Source organism: Chiloscyllium plagiosum, chromosome 28 (genome assembly GCF_004010195.1).
Source record: "Chiloscyllium plagiosum isolate BGI_BamShark_2017 chromosome 28, ASM401019v2, whole genome shotgun sequence".
Taxonomy (NCBI): domain Eukaryota; kingdom Metazoa; phylum Chordata; class Chondrichthyes; order Orectolobiformes; family Hemiscylliidae; genus Chiloscyllium; species Chiloscyllium plagiosum.
Window position 1 is genome coordinate 9,970,331 of NC_057737.1, and position 13,561 is coordinate 9,983,891.

The following is a 13,561-nucleotide window of genomic DNA, read 5'->3' on the forward strand; positions in this document are numbered from 1 at the left end:
AGAAAGGGAGAGAGAGGGAGAAAGGGAGAGAGAGGGAAAGAGAGAGAGAGAGAGAGAGGGCGAGGGAGGAAGGAAGGAAGGAAGGAAGGGAGGGAGGACGGAAGGAAGGAAGAAAGAGCAAGAATTACCACATAGGTAAATGGGATGGGGCATGAGTGTGGAATGAATTGGATAGCTCTTTCAAGAGCCAACATAGAGGGGGCAGGCTGAATGGCCTCCTGTGGCCTTCTATACAGTGCGGAAAGAGGCCCACTGGGTCCAAACTGACCGTCCAAAGAGTGTCCTACCTCACACCATAACCCCACATTTAATATGGTCAACCCACCTAGCCTACACAGCTCTGGACAATATAGGGTCCTTTAGCATGGCATCCACCTAACTGGCACACCTTTTGGATTACGGGAGGAATCTGGAACACCCAGAGGAAACCCAGGCAGATGCAGGGAGAACGTGCAAACTCCAAGCAGACATTCACTCAAGACTGGAACTGAACCTGGGTCCCTGGCGCTGTGAGGCAGCAGTGCTAGCCGCTGTGCTGTGTCGGGTTCACTATTTCCACTGAAGGTGAAATGTGAAGGCTGGCAAGGACAACATTTAGAAGTACTGGAGGTAACAAAAAGCACAGAAACGCATCAACAGCAGTGGGAAGGGGTTATCAATGGTGGTGGATGATAGCATGGTATACAAGTGAATAGTTCAACTTTCTGGTCCCCTTTTGTACACAGTGGAATCTTTAACCAATAGGATGTAAGGGGATTTGAAAGACAATTTTTAAACCATTTGAGTTTATTAATATTCCAGTGCAAAGCTAAAAACAAAATACTTTTGCCAAACAGCATCAGCAACAGCAAAAATGTGCCTAATATTTATCCTGCATTATAAATTCTCAAAATTGAAGGCATTACTGATGACATCCAAACTTTTTTTTATATTCTGCACCTGATGTCACAAACTCCAACCTGTGTTTAATTGCTCAGTGACGGAAACAGAATAATGAAACTCAACACACAATATCTAGGCAGCTGTGGAAACCCTCCCATCTGCAATCCTGTTTGCTCAAAGATAAATAAAGGCCCAACCCACAACTTACTTCCCTGCTCACCAATGAATATCGATAGCCCTTCCCATGCTGTCTACAACAAGGCTGAGATTATTCATTCCTCAATTGTATGATTTTCCATCAGAGTCCACTAGGTGGTAGGCAGGTGCCCTGAATAACTTTTCCATTCTCAAACTTGGGATATCACATCAAAGGACCCTACAGCAAAAGGCCATTCAGCCCATCGCACCTCTGCCAGCACTTAAAAAATTCATCCAACTAATCTTACTCCCCTACTCTTGCCTCATAACCCTGCAATTTCTGCCCTGCAAGTACATATTTTAAAATTTACTAATCCACTAGTTCCACCAGCCTACCAATGCAGTACATTTCAATAATCTGCTGTGCCGCAGGGAATAAATTGACTCAGCACAAAATTGGAAATTAAACCTGGATGGTTCCATTTGTTTGCTTACTCAATGAAAATATTACTGCTCGACTATTGCAGGCTTTCCAGTTCTGGTCAGTGCATTTCAAAAAGGAAGAGATCACATTAAATAAAGGGGAGATTCATGTGGACTTTGCCAGGAATGGAGAAATCTTAGCTGAGGCTAAATGAGGTTTCCAATGAGAAACAGAGTACTTTTCCTAATCACAAACAATTTATAAACATCACATCTGCTGTGAAAACAGATTTGGACTTGGTGAGAACTTGAGCTGGTTACTAATTACAATGAAGCTCAAATGTTTGTAAGGTAACAGACTTGTAGATCCACATCTACAAAACACATTTACACTTTGCATATAAACTGTCTCAAAACGGGTGTTGGAAGGGATTGAAAAACTTGGGAAATTAATTCAATGAATAGGAGATGCACTAAATATTAACTGAATAAGTTTTTTAAAAAATGAACGTTTGAAGAAAGAACACCCAATAGTAAAGGTACGTTTGGAAATTAAATGATAAGGTATGTGAGGGTGACAGGTTGAGTCAAGTGATTTGGGTCGAGGGTCACTCAGAGTGCGAGAAAGGACCAGTGGGGGAGGCTGATAACTACTGTGGATTCCACTGTACTGAAGTGGCCACTGGTTGAATTGCCCTGATAAATTACTTTCACTTATATACTAATTAAAAATGTTGCACTGCAGCCTATAAAAATGTAGTTCTTAGATAGCTAGATTTGAGACATTGTACATATACCACAAACGCATCTTACAATGAAGCATATTCTAGTGATAACTAACTAGAAACTACAGGCCATTTAAGGCATTACAGAATCCCTGTACAATAGTTTTCACTGGTACCAGTTATTTCCTTCAACAGACGACCTCAAGTCGGGCATAGTTGGTGATTGTCTACATATTAGTCAGTGACAAGAGCACATGCCTGAAAAGCTAATAGGGGTCAGACAACAGGCAAAACAAGAGAAAAATAACACTGTATGCATAAACAAAAAAGGTCAGATTAATGCAAAAATGACATAATTCAAAATGAAACAATGTTGACTAATGTCTAACGTCAGTTTAAGTTGACTAAAAAAATAGTAAACTAAAGAGAAACATCATCTTTGGGAAATTTAGTTCTGAGTCTAACTTGGGAATGATTTGAGTTTCCTCTCCCAGATTTGCCAAATTCATACTAATCAGGACACAGGGCATGATTTGGTTACGCCAGGTGAGAATTAACACAAATGGTTCAGTCTAAAAATAACATTCTTGTAACTATACATGCGGCTCAACACTAGTTGGAGACTGACAGGCAAATTATAACTAATGGAACATCTTGCTCTGACACTTCAGGGGTGTTCTACCAAGGAGGATGAATTAGGTGTCATCTGGAAAGGAACTTACACACCAGCATTTCAATTTCACCATTTGTTAAATGTTCATCAACAAAGAAAAGGCCATGCTACTTAAAACTGTACATGCGATCAGCATAAATAGAACACCACACCAGTTAGGAAAAATGAAAATCAATACGAAGATTATAAAGTATACTGTGTATCTACAGTATACAGAACAACTTTGGTTATCCAATCAATTATCCGAATTTCAGATTATCTGAACAAGATCTCAAGGTCCTGGAGTTTGAGATCCGAAACCGGGCTCTGTCAGTATCTGCAGAAGCTCTCTTTCTAAGGCAGACTGCCCACCAGTGAACTCAGCAACTTCTCTCCTGCTCTGCCTCTGTCATTTATTTTCTTTCTTTCTTTCTTTCTGCTACATCCAACAGGAATGGTAACGAACTAGAAGATCGTTTGTTGACATGTAGTTGTTTAAACAACCGAAGCATTTGATTTATAAATTACCCACTATTGCAGCGGCTAAGAAATTATCCTTGATCTGAAAACAATGTATGTACCAAGATTTTTTGCAAAAAGATAATTATATACTTTCCATTGCGCCAAATGTTATTTTGCAGTAACATTTTTACTGAGGTTTTCATTTCATAATGCTTTAAAATGCTGATAAACTCTACAGTGTAAGTACCTTCGAGCAGGAAAGGATTTTACAAATGGATCGTAGCTCCACACATTCCAAATTTGTTCTCTGGTGGAATATTTTCACTCATTGTTTCTGGGGACATCTATTTTCAGTCATCATCAACCAGTATTCCAAGTATAGATACAGGTACAATTGTTTGTGTTCAAAATGGGAAGCAAACTTCAAACGATGTAGGACAAATTCAATTTAGCATCTTCTGATAAAAAAAATGCAGTTGCAGAAAGCTTACTGGAGCACACGGGGAGACCTTATACTAGTTGCTGAGTACGTCATGTTGTGAAAGGGATGGGACTGCACTTGCAAATGTTCAGAGTTAGTGAGGAAGCTCCGATTCACTTTCGCATTTCTTTAAAATACTTTCATTTATTTCATGGAACAATTCAATCTATTTTAACCATTTTCAAAATTATCTACCATCATAAGTGCCCTTGTTTTGATTTGATCAAGTTGACCGGTGTAACACACAAGTCGGTGCCTCTAGCGAAGGCTGCCTGTCATGGGGTGCCATTTACACTTGAGAATACTTCCTTTGTTTACGGTCACATCGGGTTATCCGAACACAACACTCCCCCACCCGTCTCATTCAGATAATCGAGGTTGTTCTGTATATCGCCCCCACCACATATACAAATGCAGAACTAATAAAACTGCAAATCTTTAGCTTTACACAGGGAAACACGTGGAAGTTATGAATACAAAGACCATGCAAATGCCAATTATTTGAAGACAAAAAACTGATTACCGTACCAGGCAACAAGTGGCCAATTGAAGATACACTCAGGCAATGAACAAAGGAAAGCTTCACTCACCTGGAGAATGCTGGGTGGTTGCTAGTGAGGTCATGGAATTGGAGAGGTTTAAGTTGGCAGTAATGCTGAGCTGGCTTTGGACAGGTGGTGGGTAGGGAGAGGTTGGTGTACGTAGAGATTCCTCAGTGGATTCTTCATCAATTCCAGGCAAATATGTGTCAATTAATGCATCCAGGAACTTCACAATCAGCTCTGCGTAGTCTGGAATCTGAGTTTGCTGTCCAACAGAATTAATATTTTAGTAATTACTTGTGGGTTAAATGATCCAAAGAGGATGCAAATAATAACTTAAAAGGAACCTATCTACAAAGCAGCTCACATAAGATGATTTACAGTGTATGGGGAAGGCGACAAGGATAGTATTGTTTTGTCAGAACAATTCCTCCATTGTAATCTGGGGCAAAGTCACAAATTATAAACATTGAGTTTTAGAAGAAAACAAACTTCCGACACATCGTGTCTCCTTGTCTGGAGGCTGCTCAGGCTATGTCGCCCAATCCAAGCATTTTCAAGAAACTCTAATGAATGCCATGGAAGAGAAGGTGGGGAATATGACCTGAATCAGCCTGGACAGAGCCACCTGACTCCAGGAAGGATTGCTGACTGAAAGTGATTCAATTAAAATGATAACCTCATGTAAACCAAAATCTTTAAAAGTAGATTGTATGGTCATTACCACATTACTATATGCAAACAGACTTCTGCAATTCTCACAATACAACAGTGATAGCAAAGTTCACTAAGGTTTCTTAGACAGCACCTTCCAAACCCATGACCACTTAAATCTAGAAGGACCAGGGCAGCAGATACGTGGCAACACCACCACTTCCAAGTACCCCATCAAACCACTCACCATCCTGACTTGGAAATATATCACTGTTCCTTCAGTTGTGCCGGATCCTTCCGTAGTAACATTGTGCATATCACTTTACATAACGTTTGACAGCAACCCACCTCCACTTCCTTAAGGGCAATTAAGGATGGGCAATAAAAGTTGGCCCAGCCAGCACAACCCCACATCTCACAAACAAATAAAAGAAACTTCCAAAGTAGTTCACTGGCTGTGAAACGTTTTTGAACTTTTTCGGAAGTTCATTCATGGGATATGCACATTGCTGGCTAAGCAAGCATTTACTGCCCATCCCTAACTACCCAGACAGCAGTTGGGTCAACCACATTGCTGTGGGTCTGCAGTCATGTGTAGGCCAGAACAGGTAAAGCGAAGAGCACCTTAACAGTTTCCCAATATACCAATTCCCTTCCCAAAAGGGAACTGGTGAACTTGAAGGGTTTTACCTGACCATTAACAATGGATTCATGGTTATCATTAGACTCTTAATTCCAAATTTTTAAAAAGTGAATTCAAATTCCATCATCTGTCATGGTAGGACTCAAACCAGAGTCTCCAGAACAGTATCTGGATCTCTGGATTAATAGCCCAATGATAATACCACTAGGCCATTGCCTCCCCTAGATCTTGAAAAATATCTAGATAGAAGTATTTCTATCAAAATATGTAAATATCCCTTTCATCACATTTTTTTCAAATCCATTCCCACTGCACTGAAAATGCTAAGCTGAACAAGCTGAGATATCAATTTATAAATGTAGTCACTGACATACCAGGCATCATTCAGAATGAAGGCAAATTAAATAACAGAATGCTTCAGGAGCTTGAATCTCACCTTGGAAAATGATCCAGCAAATCTCCAAAGTCCATTGAAACCAAAACCTGAAATTTGGATGTTGGAGAAAAATGAGTGTTAAAATGAAGTCTTAACAATTGAAAAGATACCTAAAATCAAACTGCATCCTGGAACAGAGTGCTTGGTGATACTTCAATAACCTTGTGGATTCAAACAATATTCCTGCTGGTTCAGATAAACTGCAAGGAATAAATGCTGAACATCTGAAATTATTTATGTGGCATTAAATTATGCTTAAATTATTGTTGTCATGTACCAACTGACTTAAATTTGCACAAAAAATTAAAATTACATAATGCTCTGGGCTCTATTCTTTTTTCTAAGAAAGATTCTGAAATTGGCTATCCATAGTTTATGGCTTGGCCCACAAAAAATTTAACGTCTTCAGGTGTGCCTCAAAGCTCTCTTGCACTGCAGACTTCCATATTGATCAAATTTAAAGCCACCAATCTCCCGCATTAGAGTAAATTTTCCTAGTTGCATATCTCCAATTCCTTCCCAGTCAGAATTAAGTTGCTCAATTGGTGCCAGTTTGCACTGAAATCAGATCAATTTGATTCTCTCTCTATAACCAGTGATAACACCTGAAATAAGACACCAGTAGTAAACAGAAATGAAATGGGCCTCAAATGAGTCAGGGCTGGATTGGATTCCAGAAACTTAAGGTGAAATTCCACTGGGTCATGCTTTGCCACAATAAGGTGAATGACACCTGTCATAAGACTTGCCACTGCAGCCTCAAGTTAAGATACTTTCTCACAAAGTTGCTGAGAGATTCATAATGGCATGAGAAGGGAATCAGGGCATATAATAAAGTTCCTAACTAGACTTCCTCTTGGTGTACCACTGATACATAAATAATGGTTCATGTTATTAGCCTAATTGCTGTTTGCAAGACGAAAAGCTGGTGCAGCGTGTCCCCTTATTGTACCCAGACCCTCACATTTTGGCACCCCTGTTAAACCAAAATGTTACATTAAAAAACTCAAGTTGGAAAGTGCACTTACTTTGCAAATATGATGGCTGGTACTGTGGTGGAGACTCCTCATGGTACACTACACTCTGCACGATCCCATGGATTGGATTTAACAGGTTGGGATCTTGGCACAGTGACAGTAAGGTATTAATTTTCGAGTCCAGTAAATTGTGCCTAGGTTTACAGAGAAAACACACAAAACACCAAATCAAAACTGCATGATGATCTTGAAAATTATTGGTGAACTTTTCACTTCATGAAGTTTCCTTTTTAGAAAGCCAAGCTTGTTTCATGACATTTTCACCGTATCAATCAGCACTTGTGAAAGTGTCATTCCGAAATAGGGGAATGCAAAATCGGAATCAAAAAGGTAATAAGGTACAGTGTGAGTTGAGTCAAATTCAGTAACTGTGCAATAGAGGAAAAGGTCAGTGGAGGAATTTCACAGCTGACAGCTCTACAGCAAGGAGATAGAGGTAGTTGCCTGTTAGACTAAATAAGGAGGAAATAATTTTCCTGAAGCTCTAAAGGAAGCATTAAAGAGAACACACCTCACGCCAATAAACTCTAACCAAAGTAGAATGACTGACTAGGATGTTAAAGATTTAGTTTCTCATGAAGATAAAGATCATTTCTACATTTTAACTCAATTGAACAGCCTTCCTAGTCCATTTTCTCATTAATACAAGAAGTGAGACTTCCATGATCTGATGGTGCGGACAGACATGCACACTAAGAAGCTATTACATCTCTTTCAATTTTTAAAAATCTGAATTTGGTCAAAGATATCGCTCTTCAAAGGACAGAGGTAATTGAAAGAGGAACTTACACAACTGGAAACACTTTAGGGAAGACAACGCTGGCTTCAGCTAAATACTCATACAAGATCCGTTGATCAAACTCATCTGTAGTGTGTTTCACCAATGTGGCCTTCGAGAAGAATACAAACTTGTTAGTCAGTTGCAATGGATTTCTACATTTTTCAGATACAAAAATAAATGAAGCCAGTCAAGTGATAGTTAATACAAGAAATGCACAGTTCCAAAACAAGCCACTGGGTGGTGCAACCATAATACACAATATTCAAATTAGTATTCCAGAAACCCAATATGAAGTAATGTTGTGCCTTGGTTGGTACCAAGTCACTGTAATTAAAGCTATCCTGCACTAAGAAGAAAGTGAGGACTGCAGACACTGGTGATCACAGTCAAAAAAGTGCAGCGCTGGAAAAGTACAGCTGGTTAGGCAGCATCCGAGGAGCAGGAGAGTCGATGTTTCAAGCATAAGCTCTTCATCAGGAATGTGGCGGGGTGGGCCAAGGGGGAAGGAAGATGGAGAGCAGTGCCGAGTTGGAGGGTTGGATCTGAGATTGGGTGGGGGGGTGGGGAGATGAGGAAACTGGTGAAATCAACATTGATCCCGTGTGGTTGGAGGGTCCCAGGGCTGAAGGTGAGGTATTCCTCCTCCAGGCATTGGGTAGCTAGAATTTGGCAGTGGAGGTGACCCAGGATTTGCATGTTCTTGGTGGAGTGGGAGGGGAAATTGAAGTGTTCAGCCACAGAATGATGGGGTTGATTGTGTCCTGGAGATGCGATAAACGCACTTGCTCACGAGTGGTGAATATGATGACAAACGGCATTGTAGAGCAACAGATCTTCATAATGAAATTTAATTTGAAAGTTTTACTTGGTATTAATACAAAACCAGACTGTTACAGAAGAAACTGGAGATGTTTTTGTACATACCAAAAGCAAGACCATAGTTTAAAAACCCAAATGGATCCCTTGATTTTGTATATAGAGGCAGGGAGCACAAAAGCCGAATAAGTGATGGTGAACGTGTAACAAAACAAGTTCCACCTCAACTGGAGTATTGCCTTCATTTCTCAGCAGTACATTTTAGGGAAGATGTGAAGGTTTCAGATTGGCTGCACAAAAGGTTTACCGAAATGGCAACAGGAACAGGAGGCACAGTGGTTAGCACTGCTGCCTCACAGCGCCAGAGACCCGGGTTCAATTCCCACCTCGGATAACTGCCTGTGTGGAGTTTGCACATTCTCCGTGTCTGCGTGGTTTTCCTCTCGGTGCTCCGGTTTCCTCCCACAGTCCAAAGATGTGCAGGTTAGATGAATTGGCCAAGGTAAATTGCCCGTAGTGTTAGGTGAAAGGGTAAATGTAGGGGAATGGGTGGGTTGCTCTTCAGAGGGTCGGTGTGGACTTGTTGGGCTGAAGGGCCTGTTTCCACACTGTAAGTAATCTAATCTAATCATTTCCCTGATGAGGACAGTCTAAAGGAGTGAGATTGTTCTCTTGGAGACGAGAAGATTGAAAGGAGATTTGACATAAGTAGTCACAAACAAAGTGAACTGGACAACTATCTGAAGATAAAGACTTGGAGCCTTATGGGTAAAGAGTAGGGGCAAGAAATTAGCAGGATTAATCTTGCAAAGTGCTAACAGAGACATGAAGGGTTGATTGGAATTCTGGGGTTCAAAGTTTGTGTGAAGATTTGTAGCTCGGGTGCTCGTTGTTGTGGTTCTGTTCGCCGAGCTGGAAGTTTTTGTTGCAAACGTTTCGTCCTCTGGCTAGGCGACATCATCAGTGCTTGGGAGCCTCCTGCGAAGCGCTTCTTTGAAGGACCCGATACCCAACATGAGCAAGACGAATGTAGTGTACAAAATACCATGCAAGGACCGCACTAATCACTATATAGGACAAACAGGAAGACAGCTAACAATCCGCATACATGAACATCAACTAGCCACGAAACGACACGACCAGCTATCCTTAGTAGCCATACACACAGACAACAAGCAACATGAATTCGACTGGGACAACACTACTATCATAGGGCAAGCCAGACAAAGAACAGCCACGGAATTCCTAGAGGCATGGCATTCATCCACAAACTCCATCAACAAACACATCGACCTGGACCCAATATACCAACCACTACAGCAGACAGCTGAAACTGACAACCGGAAGCGGCAGGGACAGACCACTATAAACACCGGAGGAAACATCAAAGAAGCGCTTCGCAGGAGGCTCCCAAGCACTGATGATGTTGCCTAGCCAGGGGACGAAACGTTTGCAACAAAAACTTCCAGCTCGGCGAACACAACCACAACATTCTGGGGTTCATTTCAACATACTACTATAGAGTACATCTGAGCACAACATAGACTCATCAGAAAATAACCACAAGTCTAAGAATTAAAATGGAGAGATTAAATAAACTAAGTTAAACTTTCATGGAATATAGCAGGATAAGTAGGGAGTTTTTTTTTTTACAGCTTTGGAAATCAGTGTTAGCGCACACAGAGCAAAGCTTTGCCACTAGTGAGCTAGTTTAATTCATAGAGGAGACAGAAGTTAGTCATAGAGATGTTGAGCAAGAAAACAGACCCTTCAGTCCAACTCGTTCATGATGACCAGATATCCCAACCCAATCTAGTCTCACTTGCCAACACTTGGCCCATATCCCTCTATATCTTCCTATTCATAAACTCATTCCATACATGCACCACCCTCTGTGAGAAAAAGTTAGGTCCCTTTTAAGTTTTTCCTTCACTCACCCGAAACCAAGCCATCTAGTTCTGGATTCCCTCAACCAAGGGAAAAGACCTTATCTTATTTACCCTATCCTTGCCCTTCATGATTTTATAAACCTCTGTAAGGTCACCCCTCAGCCTCCGATGCTCCAGGGGAGACAGCCCAGCCTAATCGAGCCTCTCCCTATCGCTCAAACCCTCCAACCCTTGCAACATGCTGAAATATCTTTTCTGAACCCTCTCAAGTTTCACAACATCCTTCTGAAAGGAGGTAGATCAGAATTGCACACAATATTCCAAAAATGGCCTAACCAATGTACTGTACAGCCACAACTCCTATACTCAATGCTCTAACCAATGAAGGAAAACATACCAAATGCCTTCTTCACTAGCCTATCTACCTGCAACTCTACTTTCAAGTTAAGAAACACTTACACAAAATGTAAAAGTTTTGAACTCTCTTCCACAAAGCAGAGAGTGTGCAGGTTCAATCAATAATTTCAAATCTGAAATGGGTATTAAGGGATATGGAATCAAGGCAGCTGACACTGAACAGTGAAATAATATTTGAGGGGCTGGAAGTTATGTTCTGTCACTATGTTCTTGCGAGAGGTTGGTTATGGGTAAATCGATCTTCTGAGCTGCAAATCTGAACAGCCACTCTAAGAAAACTCTTCAATCTAATGAAAACTTGAGAACAATAGTAGAAAGGAGAAAATATTAGGAGAGAGTATACAGGCATTGTGTATATGGAAGTGCTCACCACAAATGGTTACTGACGTAGAGATTGAACAGTATTTTAAGGTGAACTGGATAAGTATTTGAAAAAGCAACATAAAGGCATAAGATAAAGACAATGGGGACTAATTCACACCCAATGGACTGAATGACCTATTTCTTTGTTATATTTTCTTTGACAAAGCATTAAGTGGAAAGCAGCCTTCTCCCGCAGGAAGCGAGGAGGAAAATTACGGTTGGGATGGAGGGGAGCAGGAGGTAGTTACTTCTCGGCTCATGCGCTGTTTCAATAGTTGGCTTTAAAACAACTAAATGCTGCTTAACAGCATAACCATGACAAAAGATAATAGAACGGGAGTTTTATCATGAAATATAATAAGATTAAACTCACTGTTTCACTTGCCCTCAGGAAGTGCAAAAATCTAATTTACCACATAGCCCAACTGTACTTGACAAATTCAAAATGGAGTCCAAACAACGCACGTAGTTGTCACTTGGCCCATCAAGTCAGAATGTTGCAAGGTATGGAAGGTTTCAGTTATAAAGAAAGACTGGATAGGCGGGGACTTTTTCAGAGCATAGCAAGTTGTGAGGTGACCTTATAGAGGTTTATAAAATCATGAGGGATATAGATAAGGTTAATCATGGCTGTCCTTTCCCTAGGATGGTGGATTTCAAGACTAGGGGCATATGTTTTAGATTGGTGTAGATTAATTTCCCTCAAGTGCCAATTTCCTTTTTAAATATCATCTGCGCTTTCGCTATGCATTGTGGACAGTGGGGTCCAGGTCTTTATGATTTGCTGTTTAAAAGAGTTCTTCCTTATACCCCTTGTGTTTCTTGACCAGAATAGAAAACCTTAAACCTATGCCCTGTCATAAAGATATGAAATGAACATAGAGGCCACCAAAAATGTTGGATGTTAACTACAAGCTATACATACCAGCACAGTAAGCAGCAAAGCCTGGATTTTTGTGTCGGTGAGGACCTCTTCATCCAGAAGCACGTTGGATTCAGACACTGAGACCTTGCGGAGGTGAGGGTGCTGCTGCGAGGATATCCGCTGCGTTTCTAAATTGGGAGAAAGGCAACAGATATTGCATTAAATTCATCGCCATGTAACCCTGAGCAAGTGAGTTCAGGTGAATTTCATCCCCCATTTTTGGCATGCCCAAGAATAAAAGGTATCACGGAATTACAAAAATGTTATGGTGTAGAAGGAAGCCATTTGGCCCAACGTTTCTGCACCAGAAAACATGAGAGATTAGTGGAATGATTAAAAGTCAAAAGTAGTTACATTTATGAAAATAAAAAAAGAATTCAGTATTATTATACCGGATATGAATTTATCCACTGCAACTGTGTCAAGATATTAGGTTTGATCCCCATCTTATGCAATGCCGGAATGGTTTTCATGATCCTGGGTGAGTGAGAGGAAAATTCTCAAGAGTTTCCTGCTCCCAGTTGCTATCCACTACAAATTCCAACAGCTAAGGATGTGATCATGCTGTACAGTAATGCTGAGTTCAAACATCTCAGTAAAGTTCACTGCCCACTATGCAAAACAGGTCTGTTGAATGAGACAGTTGAATACCTGAACTCATTGAATAATACCTAGGAAGGCAAAATGAGAAAAACAGGGCAAGAATAACAGAAGATTAAACTATCTGCGAAATGCCCAAAGTACACAGTGATGTAGAATGGGTCACTTGGAGTGGAGAGCTGAAGCAGAGTTGAGGGAGTATTGCACTACTTTTCAAATATGGACCAGGGAGTGTTTGATTCTGACAGTGGAAAGTGCTCTATTGCCTAATACCAAGAGGTAATAGTAATAAGAACACAATACATTGCAAGTCAGAACACGTTTTGTATAGAAAGTTACATAATTAAATACAGCTTGCATTTAGGGGAACTACAGGATATAAAACTGGAACCTGCTCATTAATAACAGGTTAGTGAGGCAGAGAACTCAAACAGTATAGAAATAAAATGAAAAGTCTGCTACTTACCCATCTCAAAGTCATGCTCTGCCACTCGTCTCATTTTGGGTGGAGTTGTAATCCCTGATTCTATTTCCTGTCTCTTTGGTGCTTTGCTGTCTGAAATCAAGTGGTCAAAACTTTTTCTTGTACCTGTAAAACACAAAAACACTCAGACCTGTACGTTGTAAGAAAACTTAATCAGCAGTGTAAGGATACAGGCAAACCCTTGGCAGGGCCATTCTAAGAGAAGGGGCAT

At 40.7% G+C, this 13,561-nt stretch overlaps 1 protein-coding gene across 10 annotated transcripts in view; it reads right to left on the reverse strand.

Moving 5' to 3' along the window:
• nf1a (neurofibromin 1a) overlaps window positions 1-13,561 on the reverse strand; it is a 334,372-nt gene that overhangs the window by 7,314 nt on the left and 313,497 nt on the right. For all 10 annotated transcript variants that reach the window (XM_043718253.1, XM_043718251.1, XM_043718246.1 and 7 more), the window contains 6 exons: window positions 13,333-13,455; window positions 12,267-12,394; window positions 7,865-7,965; window positions 7,067-7,209; window positions 6,039-6,085; window positions 4,354-4,570 (listed from right to left, as the gene is read on the reverse strand). In XM_043718253.1, coding sequence (XP_043574188.1) covers window positions 4,354-4,570; window positions 6,039-6,085; window positions 7,067-7,209; window positions 7,865-7,965; window positions 12,267-12,394; window positions 13,333-13,455 — 759 coding nt within the window. The remainder of the gene's footprint in view (window positions 1-4,353; window positions 4,571-6,038; window positions 6,086-7,066; window positions 7,210-7,864; window positions 7,966-12,266; window positions 12,395-13,332; window positions 13,456-13,561) is intronic.